Raw genomic sequence first — 17,254 nt, 5'->3', positions numbered from 1 at the left:
TCTCGTATCTTAGTCTTCCCGACCCAGCAGTCAATCTGACTGTAGGTTACGGGAGAATAAACATGTCAAATTGTTGGATATCTTCACTGAGGCTGGATTCCAATAGGAATTACACAGCACTTTGCCAACCATCATAATGTGATCTGCAGATGTGAAAACCATGAGTTTCATTCAGGCTACTACTGTATTGGTGTCAAACTAGGCCCTCGGGAAATACTTGTTGTATTGTGTTGAACATTTTGATTTGAATGATCTGGCTCGGGGAAACCCACAGGACAACAAAAAACTATGACGGCAACAATCTCTGTCTCTGTCAATAACAAATACAGTCATGGTTGGTAACTACAATTCACTTTCGAAAGCTAAGGCACTCTGGGAAATATGCTAAATAAAATAAAAAATAGGCTGTGTGTTAATTTAACACTGAAAAGTGTGCATGTGACCAATAAAATGTGAGTTGTATTAAGTCAAATTAAGTATTGCATAAGTGTGGTGCTGAACTAAGGTTGTGTTGACTTGAACTTCCTGTCTTTTTGAAAGTCGTTGAGTGCAGTAGAGACCTGGTCACTTCCTGTTTCTCTTCCAGTCTATTATCTTTGTGTGAGTCTGAGTTGTGTATCTGTTGTTACCTGTGTGCAGAGCTGGACCAGCAGCTTGGCAGCGTTGGGGCTGTTGGAGGCCAGACAACCCACAGCCGTACTGAGATAGGCCAGACAGGAGATAGGTTTGCTGGCCTTGGTGGCCCCGCGGGGCCGCTCTGAGGCCCCTGATCCAGATGTGGGGCTGGTGGAGAGGCCGGCTCGCCCCGCAGCAGCCAGACACATCAGTCTGACCAGGGTCCTGATGTCTGTCAGACCCAGAGACTCCAACCCTGCTGCCAGGCTGCAGCTAGAACCACTGAGAGAGAGGGAAAGGGGGAGAGAGAGGGGAGGGAGGGAGAGAGAGGAGGGGAGAGAGAGGGGGAGGAGGAGAGAGAGAGAAAGGGGGAGAGAGAGGGAGAGAGAGGAGGGGAGGGAGGGAGGGACGCTGGGAGGGAGAGAGAGACGAGGGGAGAGGAGGGGAGAGAGAGAGGGGGGAGAAAGGGGGAGGGAGAGAGAGGGGGAGGGAGGGGAGAGAGAAAGGGAGAGAGAGGGGAGGGAGAGAGAGGAGGGGAGAGGAAGAGAGAGGAGGGGAGAGAGAGGGGGAGAGAGAGAGGGGGGAGAGGGGGGGGAGAGAGAAGGGGGAGGGAGAGAGAGGAGGGGAGAGGGAGAGAGAGGGGAGAGAGAGGGGGGAGAGAGAGAGGGGGGAGAGAGAGAAAGGGGGGGGAGAGAAAGGGGGAGGGAGAGGGGAGGGAGAGAAGGCCATACTCATAAACATACAGTAGTTGCAATGCAGTTCACCCTTATACACTGACACCAACTAAACACAGTGGGACATGAGATGAATGGAGAGAGATCGAAACAGAGAGACAGACGGAAAGACACCAGGGAGACAGAGAGAGACAGAGACAAAGAGACAGAGACAGAGAGAGAGAGAGAGAGAGAGAGAGAGAGAGAGAGAGAGAGAGAGAGAGAGAGAGAGACAAAGACCAACACATTATCCAGTCCTACACACAGCCCTACACCTAGTCTACACCTAGTCTACACACAGTCCTACACATAGTCTACACACAGTCCTACACATAGTCTACACATAGTCCTTCACATAGTCTACACAGTCCTACCACTAGTCTACACCTAGCCTACCACCAGTCCTACACCTAGTCTACACACAGTCCTACACCTAGTCTACACACAGTCCTACACATAGTCTACACACAGTCCTACACATAGTCTACACATAGTCCTTCACATAGTCTACACAGTCCTACCACTAGTCTACACCTAGCCTACCACCAGTCCTACACCTAGTCTACACAGTCCTACACCTAGTCTACACACAGTCCTACACATAGTCTACACAGTCCTACCACTAGTCTACACCTAGCCTACAACCAGTCCTACACCTAGTCTACACAGTCCTACACATAGTCTACACACAGTCCTACACATAGTCTACACACAGTCCTACACACAGTCCTACCACTAGTCTACACCTAGCCTACAACCAGTCCAACACCTAGTCTACACAGTCATACACCTAGTCTACACAGTCCTACACCTAGTCTACACAGTCCTACACCTAGTCTACACAGTCCTACACCTAGTCTACACATAGTCTACACAGTCCTACCACTAGTAAACACCTAGCCTACAACCAGTCCTACACCTAGTCTACACACAGTCCTACACATAGTCTACACACAGTCCTACACATAGTCTACACACAGTCCTACCACTAGTCTACACCTAGCCTACAACCAGTCCAACACCTAGTCTACACAGTCATACACCTAGTCTACACAGTCCTACACCTAGTCTACACAGTCCTACACCTAGTCTACACAGTCCTACACCTAGTCTACACCTAGTCCTACACCGGGTCTACACACAGGTCTACACCTCGTCTACACCTAGTCTATACCTAGTCTACACCTAGTCTACACACAGGTCTACAACTAGTCTACACCTAGTCTACAGACAGACCCACCTGACAGAGAGTAGAGACAGGGCTCTCATCACCATGGTCCTGGCCAGGAGGACCTGCGCTGCAGAGGTCACTCTCCTCAGAGCCATGACCCTGTCGTGGGGTTCTCCAGCGCTGCGCCTGCTCCCCCAGAGTCACCCTGCCCGAGCTGTTCTCCACCGCGCCCTGGCAGCCTGGGAAACACACGCAGACACTTGTTGAAGTTGACGCACGATGTAGAATTACAACCCCACGAAATGGACGTATAACAGGTGATCACTGAACCACCACGTTACAGAGAGGACCAGACACATCTAAACCACATTACAGAGAGGACCAGACACATCTAAACCACATTACAGAGAGGACCAGACACATCTAAACCACATTACAGAGAGGACCAGACACATCTAAACCACCCACGTTACAGAGAGGACCAGACACATCTAAACCACATTACAGAGGGACCAGACACATCTAAACCACCCACATTACAGAGAGGACCAGACACATCTAAACCACATTACAGAGAGGACCAGACACATCTAAACCACCCACATTACAGAGGACCAGACACATCTAAACCACATTACAGAGAGGACCAGACACATCTGAACCACATTACAGAGAGGACCAGACACATCTGAACCACCCACATTACAGAGAGGACCAGACACATCTAAACCACATTACAGAGAGGACCAGACACATCTAAACCACATTACAGAGAGGACCAGACACATCTAAACCACATTACAGAGAGGACCAGACACATCTGAACCACATTACAGAGAGGACCAGACACATCTAAACCACATTACAGAGAGGACCAGACAGATCTAAACCACCCACATTACAGAGAGGACCAGACACATCTAAACCACATTACAGAGAGGACCAGACACATCTAAACCACATTACAGAGGGACCAGACACATCTAAACCACCCACATTACAGAGAGGACCAGACACATCTAAACCACATTACAGAGAGGACCAGACACATCTAAACCACCCACATTACAGAGAGGACCAGACACATCTAAACCACCCACATTACAGAGAGGACCAGACACATCTAAACCACCCACATTACAGAGAGGACCGGACACATCTGAACCACATTACAGAGAGGACCAGACACATCTAAACCACATTACAGAGAGGACCAGACACATCTAAACCACATTACAGAGAGGACCAGACACATCTAAACCACATTACAGAGAGGACCAGACACATCTAAACCACCCACATTACAGAGAGGACCAGACACATCTAAACCACCCACATTACAGAGGGACTGGACACATCTAAACCACCCACATTACAGAGAGGACTGGACACATCTAAACCACCCACATTACAGAGAGGACTGGACACATCTAAACCACCCACATTACAGAGAGGACCAGACACATCTAAACCACCCACATTACAGAGAGGACTGGACACATCTAAACCACCCACATTACAGAGAGGACCAGACACATCTAAACCACCCACATTACAGAGAGGACTGGACACATCTAAACCACCCACATTACAGAGAGGACCAGACACATCTAAACCACCCACATTACAGAGAGGACCAGACACATCTGAACCACCCACATTACAGAGAGGACTGGACACATCTGAACCACATTACAGAGAGGACCAGACACATCTAAACCACATTACAGAGAGGACCAGACACATCTGAACCACCCACATTACAGAGAGGACCAGACACATCTGAACCACATTACAGAGAGGACCAGACACATCTGAACCACATTACAGAGAGGACCAGACACATCTAAACCACATTACAGAGAGGACCAGACACATCTGAACCACATTACAGAGAGGACCAGACACATCTGAACCACATTACAGAGAGGACCAGACACATCTGAACCACATTACAGAGAGGACCAGACACATCTAAACCATGTTACAGAGAGGACCAGACACATCTAAACCACCCACATTACAGAGAGGACCAGACACATCTGAACCACCCACATTACAGAGAGGACCAGACACATCTGAACCACATTACAGAGAGGACCAGACACATCTAAACCACATTACAGAGAGGACCAGACACATCTGAACCACCCACATTACAGAGAGGACCAGACACATCTGAACCACATTACAGAGAGGACCAGACACATCTGAACCACCCACATTACAGAGAGGACCAGACACATCTAAACCACCCACATTACAGAGAGGACCAGACACATCTAAACCACATTACAGAGAGGACCAGACACATCTAAACCACCCACATTACAGAGAGGACCAGACACATCTGAACCACATTACAGAGAGGACCAGACACATCTAAACCACATTACAGAGAGGACCAGACACATCTAAACCACATTACAGAGAGGACCAGACACATCTAAACCACATTACAGAGAGGACCAGACACATCTAAACCACATTACAGAGAGGACCAGACACATCTAAACCACCCACATTACAGAGAGGACCAGACACATCTAAACCACATTACAGAGAGGACCAGACACATCTAAACCACCCACATTACAGAGAGGACCAGACACATCTAAACCACATTACAGAGAGGACCAGACACATCTAAACCACATTACAGAGAGGACCAGACACATCTAAACCACCCACATTACAGAGAGGACTGGACACATCTAAACCACATTACAGAGAGGACCAGACACATCTAAACCACCCACATTACAGAGAGGACCAGACACATCTAAACCACATTACAGAGAGGACCAGACACATCTAAACCACATTACAGAGAGGACCAGACACATCTAAACCACATTACAGAGAGGACCAGACACATCTAAACCACATTACAGAGAGGACCAGACACATCTAAACCACATTACAGAGAGGACCAGACACATCTAAACCACATTACAGAGAGGACCAGACACATCTAAACCACATTACAGAGAGGACCAGACACATCTAAACCACCCACATTACAGAGAGGACCAGACACATCTAAACCACATTACAGAGAGGACCAGACACATCTAAACCACATTACAGAGAGGACCAGACACATCTAAACCACCCACATTACAGAGAGGACCAGACAGATCTAAACCACCCACATTACAGAGAGGACTGGACACATCTGAACCACCCACATTACAGAGAGGACCAGACAGATCTAAACCACCCACATTACAGAGAGGACCAGACAGATCTAAACCACCCACATTACAGAGGACCAGACACATCTAAACCACATTACAGAGAGGACCAGACACATCTAAACCACATTACAGAGAGGACCGGACAGATCTCACCCACATTACAGAGAGGACCAGACAGATCTCACCCACATTACAGAGAGGACCAGACACATCTAAACCACCCACATTACAGAGAGGACCAGACACATCTAAACCACATTACAGAGAGGACCAGACACATCTAAACCACATTACAGAGAGGACCGGACAGATCTAAACCACATTACAGAGAGGACCAGACAGATCTCACCCACATTACAGAGAGGACCAGACACATCTAAACCACATTACAGAGAGGACCAGACAGATCTCACCCACATTACAGAGAGGACCAGACACATCTAAACCACATTACAGAGAGGACCAGACAGATCTAAACCACATTACAGAGAGGACCGGACAGATCTAAACCACATTACAGAGAGGACCAGACACATCTAAACCACCCACATTACAGAGAGGACCAGACACATCTAAACCACATTACAGAAGGACTGGACACATCTGAACCACATTACAGAGAGGACCAGACACATCTAAACCACATTACAGAGAGGACCAGACACATCTAAACCACCCACATTACAGAGAGGACCAGACACATCTGAACCACATTACAGAGAGGACCAGACACATCTAAACCACATTACAGAGAGGACCAGACACATCTAAACCACATTACAGAGAGGACCGGACACATCTAAACCACATTACAGAGGACCGGACACATCTAAACCACATTACAGAGAGGACCGGACAGATCTCACCCACATTACAGAGAGGACCAGACAGATCTCAACCACATTACAGAGAGGACCAGACACATCTGAACCACATTACAGAGAGGACCAGACACATCTAAACCACCCACATTACAGAGAGGACCAGACACATCTAAACCACATTACAGAGGACCAGACACATCTAAACCACATTACAGAGAGGACTGGACACATCTAAACCACATTACAGAGGACTGGACACATCTAAACCACATTACAGAGAGGACCAGACACATCTGAACCACATTACAGAGAGGACCAGACACATCTAAACCACCCACATTACAGAGAGGACCAGACACATCTAAACCACCCACATTACAGAGAGGACCAGACACATCTAAACCACATTACAGAGAGGACCAGACACATCTAAACCACATTACAGAGAGGACCAGACACATCTAAACCACATTACAGAGAGGACCAGACACATCTAAACCACCCACATTACAGAGAGGACCAGACACATCTAAACCACATTACAGAGAGGACCAGACACATCTAAACCACATTACAGAGAGGACCAGACACATCTGAACCACATTACAGAGAGGACTGGACACATCTGAACCTCCCACATTACAGAGAGGACCAGACACATCTAAACCACATTACAGAGAGGACCAGACACATCTGAACCACATTACAGAGAGGACCAGACACATCTGAACCTCCCACATTACAGAGAGGACTGGACACATCTGAACCACATTACAGAGAGGACCAGACACATCTAAAACACCCACATTACAGAGAGGACCAGACACATCTGAACCACCCACATTACAGAGAGGACCAGACACATCTGAACCACATTACAGAGAGGACCAGACACATCTAAACCACATTACAGAGAGGACCAGACACATCTCAACCACATTACAGAGGACCAGACACATCTGAACCACCCACATTACAGAGAGGACCAGACACATCTAAACCACATTACAGAGAGGACCAGACACATCTAAACCACCCACATTACAGAGAGACCAGACACATCTAAACCACATTACAGAGAGGACCAGACACATCTAAACCACATTACAGAGAGGACCAGACACATCTAAACCACATTACAGAGAGGACCGGACACATCTGAACCACATTACAGAGAGGACCAGACACATCTAAACCACATTACAGAGAGGACCAGACACATCTGAACCACCCACATTACAGAAAGGACCAGACACATCTGAACCACATTACAGAGAGGACCAGACACATCTGAACCACCCACATTACAGAGAGGACCAGACACATCTAAACCACCCACATTATAGAGAGGACAAGACACATCTGAACCACCCACATTAGAGAGGACCGGACACATCTAAACCACCCACATTATAGAGAGGACCAGACACATCTGAACCACATTACAGAGAGGACCAGACACATCTGAACCACCCACATTACAGAGAGGACCAGACACATCTAAACCACCCACATTATAGAGAGGACAAGACACATCTGAACCACCCACATTAGAGAGGACCGGACACATCTAAACCACCCACATTATAGAGAGGACCAGACACATCTAAACCACCCACATTATAGAGAGGACAAGACACATCTGAACCACCCACATTAGAGAGGACCGGACACATCTAAACCACATTACAGAGGGACCAGACACACCTGAACCACCCACATTACAGAGAGGACCAGACACATCTGTGTGTGTGTGTGTGTGTGTGTGTGTGTGTGTGTGTGTGTGTGTGTGTGTGTGTTTTTCTCAGCCCCTCACCTATCTGCAGCAGAGTCTCCTCCATGCTGTTGGTGGCGGTCACCATGGCTACGGACGCTCCCAGGGGGTCACTGTCGGGAACTGGACGGCCTCTGGGACGACCCGGCGCTCGCTCAGACCCAACGGTCCCGCCAGCAGCTCAAACTCCTCGTCCCCAGTTAACCTCTCATCCTCATCAACATCCAGCATGTCCCATTCCTCTGTAAGGGTTGTAGAGAATACCAGTCACACTATCAGCCACGTGGTTATAGAGAATCACAGTCATACTATCAGCCACGTGGTTATAGAGAATAGCAGTCATACTATCAGCCACGTGGTTATAGAGAATCACAGTCATACTATCAGCCACGTGGTTATAGAGAATAACAGTCATACTATCAGCCACGTGGTTATAGAGAATAACAGTCATACTATCAGCCACGTGGTTATAGAGAATAACAGTCATACTATCAGCCACGTGGTTATAGAGAATACCAGTCATACTATCAGCCATGTGGTTATAGAGAATAACACAGTCACACTATCAGCCACGTGGTTATAAAGAATAACAGTCACACTATCAGCCACGTGGTTATAGAGAATAACAGTCATACTATCAGCCACGTGGTTATAGAGAATACCAGTCACACTATCAGCCATGTGGTTATAGAGAATAACAGTCACACTATCAGCCACGTGGTTATAGAGAATAACAGTCATACTATCAGCCACGTGGTTATAGAGAATAACAGTCATACTATCAGCCACGTGGTTATAGAGAATAACAGTCATACTATCAGCCATGTGGTTATAGAGAATAACAGTCATACTATCAGCCACGTGGTTATAGAGAATAACAGTCATACTATCAGCCACGTGGTTATAGAGAATAACAGTCATACTATCAGCCACGTGGTTATAGAGAATAACAGTCATACTATCAGCCATGTGGTTATAGAGAATAACAGTCATACTATCAGCCACGTGGTTATAGAGAATAACAGTCATACTATCAGCCATGTGGTTATAGAGAATAACAGTCATACTATCAGCCACGTGGTTATAGAGAATAACAGTCACACTATCAGCCACGTGGTTATAGAGAATAACAGTCATACTATCAGCCACGTGGTTATAGAGAATAACAGTCATACTATCAGCCACGTGGTTATAGAGAATAACAGTCACACTATCAGCCACGTGGTTATAGAGAATACCAGTCATACTATCAGCCACGTGGTTATAGAGAATAACAGTCATACTATCAGCCACGTGGTTATAGAGAATAACAGTCATACTATCAGCCACGTGGTTATAGAGAATAACAGTCATACTATCAGCCACGTGGTTATAGAGAATAACAGTCACACTATCAGCCACGTGGTTATAGAGAATAACAGTCATACTATCAGCCACGTGGTTATAGAGAATAACAGTCATACTATCAGCCACGTGGTTATAGAGAATAACAGTCATACTATCAGCCACGTGGTTATAGAGAATCACAGTCATACTATCAGCCACGTGGTTATAGAGAATACCAGTCATACTATCAGCCACGTGGTTATAGAGAATAACAGTCACTATCAGCCACGTGGTTATAGAGAATACCAGTCATACTATCAGCCACGTGGTTATAGAGAATCACAGTCATACTATCAGCCATGTGGTTATAGAGAATAACAGTCATACTATCAGCCACGTGGTTATAGAGAATAACAGTCATACTATCAGCCATGTGGTTATAGAGAATAACAGTCATACTATCAGCCACGTGGTTATAGAGAATAACAGTCACACTATCAGCCACGTGGTTATAGAGAATACCAGTCATACTATCAGCCACGTGGTTATAGAGAATAACAGTCATACTATCAGCCACGTGGTTATAGAGAATAACAGTCATACTATCAGCCACGTGGTTATAGAGAATAACAGTCATACTATCAGCCACGTGGTTATAGAGAATAACAGTCACACTATCAGCCACGTGGTTATAGAGAATAACAGTCATACTATCAGCCACGTGGTTATAGAGAATAACAGTCATACTATCAGCCACGTGGTTATAGAGAATAACAGTCATACTATCAGCCACGTGGTTATAGAGAATCACAGTCATACTATCAGCCACGTGGTTATAGAGAATAACAGTCATACTATCAGCCACGTGGTTATAGAGAATAACAGTCATACTATCAGCCACGTGGTTATAGAGAATAACAGTCACACTATCAGCCATGTGGTTATAGAGAATAACAGTCACACTATCAGCCACGTGGTTATAGAGAATAACAGTCATACTATCAGCCATGTGGTTATAGAGAATAACAGTCATACTATCAGCCACGTGGTTATAGAGAATAACAGTCATACTATCAGCCATGTGGTTATAGAGAATAACAGTCATACTATCAGCCACGTGGTTATAGAGAATAACAGTCATACTATCAGCCACGTGGTTATAGAGAATAACAGTCACACTATCAGCCACGTGGTTATAGAGAATAACAGTCATACTATCAGCCACGTGGTTATAGAGAATAACAGTCACACTATCAGCCACGTGGTTATAGAGAATAACAGTCATACTATCAGCCACGTGGTTATAGAGAATAACAGTCATACTATCAGCCACGTGGTTATAGAGAATAACAGTCATACTATCAGCCACGTGGTTATAGAGAATAACAGTCACACTATCAGCCATGTGGTTATAGAGAATAACAGTCACACTATCAGCCACGTGGTTATAGAGAATAACAGTCATACTATCAGCCACGTGGTTATAGAGAATAACAGTCATACTATCAGCCACGTGGTTATAGAGAATAACAGTCATACTATCAGCCATGTGGTTATAGAGAATAACAGTCATACTATCAGCCACGTGGTTATAGAGAATAACAGTCATACTATCAGCCACGTGGTTATAGAGAATAACAGTCATACTATCAGCCACGTGGTTATAGAGAATAACAGTCATACTATCAGCCATGTGGTTATAGAGAATAACAGTCATACTATCAGCCACGTGGTTATAGAGAATAACAGTCATACTATCAGCCACGTGGTTATAGAGAATAACAGTCATACTATCAGCCACGTGGTTATAGAGAATACCAGTCACACTATCAGCCATGTGGTTATAGAGAATAACAGTCACACTATCAGCCACGTGGTTATAGAGAATAACAGTCATACTATCAGCCACGTGGTTATAGAGAATAACAGTCATACTATCAGCCACGTGGTTATAGAGAATAACAGTCATACTATCAGCCATGTGGTTATAGAGAATAACAGTCATACTATCAGCCACGTGGTTATAGAGAATAACAGTCACACTATCAGCCACGTGGTTATAGAGAATAACAGTCATACTATCAGCCACGTGGTTATAGAGAATAACAGTCATACTATCAGCCATGTGGTTATAGAGAATAACAGTCATACTATCAGCCATGTGGTTATAGAGAATAACAGTCATACTATCAGCCATGTGGTTATAGAGAATAACAGTCATACTATCAGCCACGTGGTTATAGAGAATAACAGTCATACTATCAGCCACGTGGTTATAGAGAATAACAGTCATACTATCAGCCACATGGTTATAGAGAATAACAGTCATACTATCAGCCATGTGGTTATAGAGAATAACACAGTCACACTATCAGCCACGTGGTTATAGAGAATAACAGTCATACTATCAGCCACGTGGTTATAGAGAATAACAGTCACACTATCAGCCACGTGGTTATAGAGAATAACAGTCACACTATCAGCCACGTGGTTATAGAGAATAACAGTCACACTATCAGCCACGTGGTTATAGAGAATAACAGTCACACTATCAGCCACGTGGTTATAGAGAATAACAGTCATACTATCAGCCATGTGGTTATAGAGAATAACAGTCACACTATCAGCCACGTGGTTATAGAGAATAACAGTCATACTATCAGCCACGTGGTTATAGAGAATAACAGTCATACTATCAGCCACGTGGTTATAGAGAATAACAGTCATACTATCAGCCACGTGGTTATAGAGAATAACAGTCACACTATCAGCCATGTGGTTATAGAGAATAACAGTCACACTATCAGCCACGTGGTTATAGAGAATAACAGTCATACTATCAGCCACGTGGTTATAGAGAATAACAGTCATACTATCAGCCACGTGGTTATAGAGAATAACAGTCATACTATCAGCCACGTGGTTATAGAGAATAACAGTCATACTATCAGCCACGTGGTTATAGAGAATAACAGTCATACTATCAGCCACGTGGTTATAGAGAATAACAGTCATACTATCAGCCACGTGGTTATAGAGAATAACAGTCATACTATCAGCCATGTGGTTATAGAGAATAACAGTCATACTATCAGCCACGTGGTTATAGAGAATAACAGTCATACTATCAGCCACGTGGTTATAGAGAATAACAGTCATACTATCAGCCACGTGGTTATAGAGAATAACAGTCATACTATCAGCCACGTGGTTATAGAGAATAACAGTCATACTATCAGCCACGTGGTTATAGAGAATAACAGTCATACTATCAGCCACGTGGTTATAGAGAATACCAGTCACACTATCAGCCATGTGGTTATAGAGAATAACAGTCACACTATCAGCCACGTGGTTATAGAGAATAACAGTCATACTATCAGCCACGTGGTTATAGAGAATAACAGTCATACTATCAGCCACGTGGTTATAGAGAATAACAGTCATACTATCAGCCATGTGGTTATAGAGAATAACAGTCATACTATCAGCCACGTGGTTATAGAGAATAACAGTCATACTATCAGCCACGTGGTTATAGAGAATAACAGTCATACTATCAGCCATGTGGTTATAGAGAATAACAGTCATACTATCAGCCACGTGGTTATAGAGAATAACAGTCATACTATCAGCCATGTGGTTATAGAGAATACCAGTCATACTATCAGCCACGTGGTTATAGAGAATAACAGTCACACTATCAGCCACGTGGTTATAGAGAATAACAGTCACACTATCAGCCACGTGGTTATAGAGAATAACAGTCACACTATCAGCCATGTGGTTATAGAGAATAACACAGTCACACTATCAGCCACGTGGTTATAGAGAATAACAGTCACACTATCAGCCACGTGGTTATAGAGAATAACAGTCACACTATCAGCCACGTGGTTATAGAGAATAACAGTCACACTATCAGCCACGTGGTTATAGAGAATAACAGTCACACTATCAGCCACGTGGTTATAGAGAATAACAGTCACACTATCAGCCACGTGGTTATAGAGAATAACAGTCATACTATCAGCCACGTGGTTATAGAGAATAACAGTCATACTATCAGCCACGTGGTTATAGAGAATACCAGTCATACTATCAGCCACGTGGTTATAGAGAATACCAGTCATACTATCAGCCATGTGGTTATAGAGAATAACACAGTCACACTATCAGCCACGTGGTTATAGAGAATAACAGTCACACTATCAGCCACGTGGTTATAGAGAATAACAGTCATACTATCAGCCACGTGGTTATAGAGAATACCAGTCATACTATCAGCCACGTGGTTATAGAGAATAACAGTCATACTATCAGCCACGTGGTTATAGGGAATAACAGTCATACTATCAGCCACGTGGTTATAGAGAATCACAGTCATACTATCAGCCACGTGGTTATAGAGAATAACAGTCATACTATCAGCCACGTGGTTATAGAGAATAACAGTCACACTATCAGCCACATGGTTATAGAGAATACCAGTCATACTATCAGCCATGTGGTTATAGAGAATAACACAGTCACACTATCAGCCACGTGGTTATAGAGAATAACAGTCACACTATCAGCCACGTGGTTATAGAGAATAACAGTCACACTATCAGCCACGTGGTTATAGAGAATAACAGTCATACTATCAGCCACGTGGTTATAGAGAATAACAGTCATACTATCAGCCACGTGGTTATAGAGAATAACAGTCATACTATCAGCCACGTGGTTATAGAGAATAACAGTCACACTATCAGCCACGTGGTTATAGAGAATAACAGTCATACTATCAGCCACGTGGTTATAGAGAATAACAGTCATACTATCAGCCACGTGGTTATAGAGAATAACAGTCATACTATCAGCCACGTGGTTATAGAGAATAACAGTCACACTATCAGCCACGTGGTTATAGAGAATAACAGTCATACTATCAGCCACGTGGTTATAGAGAATAACAGTCATACTATCAGCCACGTGGTTATAGAGAATAACAGTCACACTATCAGCCACGTGGTTATAGAGAATAACAGTCATACTATCAGCCACGTGGTTATAGAGAATAACAGTCATACTATCAGCCACGTGGTTATAGAGAATAACAGTCATACTATCAGCCACGTGGTTATAGAGAATAACAGTCACACTATCAGCCACGTGGAATAACAGTCACACTATCAGCCACGTGGTTATAGAGAATAACCAGTCACACTATCAGCCACGTGGTTATAGAGAATACCAGTCATACTATCAGCCACGTGGTTATAGAGAATAACAGTCATACTATCAGCCATGGTTACAGAGAATAACAGTCATACTATCAGACATAAAGCTACAGTGGACCAGTCATACTATCAGCCATAAAGCTACAGTGGAACCAGTCATACTATCAGCCATAAAGCTACAGTGGACCAGTCATACTATCAGCCATAAAGCTACAGTGGACCAGTCATACTATCAGCCATAAAGCTACAGTGGACCAGTCATACTATCAGCCATAAAGCTACAGTGGACCAGTCATACTATCAGCCATAAAGCTACAGTGGAACCAGTCATACTATCAGCCATAAAGCTACAGTGGACCAGTCATACTATCAGCCATAAAGCTACAGTGGACCAGTCATACTATCAGCCATAAAGCTACAGTGGACCAGTCATACTATCAGCCATAAACAGTGGAACTCACAGTGGACCAGTCATACTATCAGCCATAAAGCTACAGTGGAACCAGTCATACTATCAGCCATAAAGCTACAGTGGAACCAGTCATACTATCAGCCATAAAGCTACAGTGGACCAGTCATACTATCAGCCATAAAGCTACAGTGGACCAGTCATACTATCAGCCATAAAGCCAGTCCAGTCATACTATCAGCTACAAAGCTACAGTGGAACCAGTCATACTATCAGCCATAAAGCTACAGTGGAACCAGTCATACTATCAGCCATAAAACTACAGTGGAACCAGTCATACTATCAGCCATAAAGCTACAGTGGACCAGTCATACTATCAGCCATAAAGCTACAGTGGAACCAGTCATTCATATGATCAGGGACAAGAACCTCTGGAACAAGTGAATCATCATGTTTAACCAGAACCGGTACCTTCATAGACACTGTCCTGCTTCCCCAGGAGGTCCGGGGCCAGTCCTTTATACCTGAACATGGACCACGACACGTGTTAGTGATCACAACGTCATCTTGTCACCGTTACACAGTGTGTATCGAATCTTAAGTTTCAGTTGTACAACACAAGAGTCACAAGTCTGTAAATGAAAAAATAAAGCGTGGCGTGTCACCTTCTGTCCGTCACTGACCTCTCCGACACGGGGACTGTGGTTTTACTCTTAACCGCCAGGTGTTTGTCCCGACAGCTACCACAGAGGAGGTAGTAGGGGTTCCCGCTGCCACACTCCCCTCCGAACCACCCGTCTACGTAGGAGCCGTTGCTCCGGTAACCCTGTCGGTTGGCGCTGCGCCCGCAGCCAGGGTGGCTCTTCTTCATGTGCTGGTTGAAGTTGGCAACGCTAGCCTCACACAACTCACACACTACCACCTCGTCTCGTTCCTCCGTCTCACACATGCTGCCAGGGGACAGGGGAGGGGACATAGAGACAGGGAGGGACACGGAGACAGGGAGGGGAAACGGAGACAGGGGAGGGGACACGGAGACAGGGGAGGGGACACGGAGACAGGGAGGGGACACGGAGACAGGGGAGGGGACACGGAGACAGGGAGGGGACACAGAGACAGGGAGGGGACACAGAGACAGGGAGGGGACACGGAGACAGGGAGGGGACACAGAGACAGGGAGGGGACACGGAGACAGGGAGGGGACACGGGAGAGGGGGAGGGGACACGGAGACAGGGAGGGGACACGGAGACAGGGGAGGGGACACGGAGACAGGGAGGGGACACGGAGACAGGGAGGGGACACGGAGACAGGGGAGGGGACACGGAGACAGGGAGGGGACACGGAGACAGGGAGGGGACACGGAGACAGGGAGGGGACACGGAGACAGGGAGGGGACAGACAGGGAGGGGACACGGGACAGGGAGGGGACACAGAGACAGGGAGGACACAGAGACAGGGAGGGGACACAGAGACAGGAGGGGACACGGAGACAGGGAGGGGACACGGAGACAGGAGGGGACAGGGAGGGGACACGGAGACAGGGAGGGACACGGAGACAGGGAGGGGACACGGAGACAGGGAGGGGACACGGAGACAGGGAGGGACACGGAGACAGGGAGGGGACACAGAGACAGGGAGGGGACACAGAGACAGGGAGGGGGACACGGAGGGGAGGGGACACAGAGACAGGGAGGGGACACAGAGACAGGAGGGGACACAGAGACAGGGAGGGGACACAGAGACAGGAGGGGACACAGAGACAGGGAGGGGACACGGAGACAGGGAGGGGACAGGACACAGGGGACACGGAGACAGGGAGGGGACACGGAGACAGGGAGGGGACACGGAGACAGGGGAGGGACACGGAGACAGGGAGGGGACACGGAGACAGGGAGGGGACACAGAGACAGGGGGAGGGACACGGAGACAGGGGAGGGGACACGGAGACAGGGAGGGGACACGGAGACAGGGAGGGGACACGGAGACAGGGAGGGGA

General features: G+C 46.0%; 2 protein-coding genes across 2 annotated transcripts in view; both read right to left on the bottom strand.

The window, feature by feature from the left end:
* Window positions 1–575: 575 nt before the first annotated feature.
* LOC127921812 (probable E3 ubiquitin-protein ligase HERC1) lies at window positions 576–2,665 on the bottom strand. Its single transcript, XM_052505406.1, has 2 exons — window positions 2,569–2,665; window positions 576–897 (listed from the first exon to the last, which is right to left on the bottom strand). The coding sequence occupies exons 1-2, from the start codon at window positions 2,652–2,654 to the stop codon at window positions 591–593; spliced, it is 393 nt and encodes a 130-aa protein (XP_052361366.1). The 5' UTR covers window positions 2,655–2,665; the 3' UTR covers window positions 576–590.
* A 5,722-nt stretch (window positions 2,666–8,387) lies between these two features.
* LOC127921813 (probable E3 ubiquitin-protein ligase HERC1) overlaps window positions 8,388–17,254 on the bottom strand; it is a 14,439-nt gene continuing 5,572 nt past the window's right edge. The window contains exons 4-6 of the mRNA XM_052505407.1: window positions 15,941–16,207; window positions 15,729–15,781; window positions 8,388–8,539 (exon numbers count right to left, since the gene is read on the bottom strand). Of these exons, the coding sequence (XP_052361367.1) occupies window positions 8,388–8,539; window positions 15,729–15,781; window positions 15,941–16,207 (472 nt within the window). The remainder of the gene's footprint in view (window positions 8,540–15,728; window positions 15,782–15,940; window positions 16,208–17,254) is intronic.

Source organism: Oncorhynchus keta, unplaced genomic scaffold, assembly GCF_023373465.1.
Source record: "Oncorhynchus keta strain PuntledgeMale-10-30-2019 unplaced genomic scaffold, Oket_V2 Un_contig_23667_pilon_pilon, whole genome shotgun sequence".
Classification (NCBI taxonomy): domain Eukaryota; kingdom Metazoa; phylum Chordata; class Actinopteri; order Salmoniformes; family Salmonidae; genus Oncorhynchus; species Oncorhynchus keta.
Note: the sequence above shows the minus strand (reverse complement) of the source record. Positions and strands in the feature narration are given on the sequence as shown.

Coding starts and splice junctions, on each gene's coding strand:
- LOC127921812 (XM_052505406.1), bottom strand. CDS start 2,654: ATGGCTCTGAGGAGAGTGACCTCTGCAGCGCAGGTCCTCCTGGCCAGG. Junction 898..2,568: donor CTGTCTCTACTCTCTGTCAG/GTGGGTCTGTCT, acceptor CCTCTCTCTCAG/TGGTTCTAGCTGCAGCCTGG.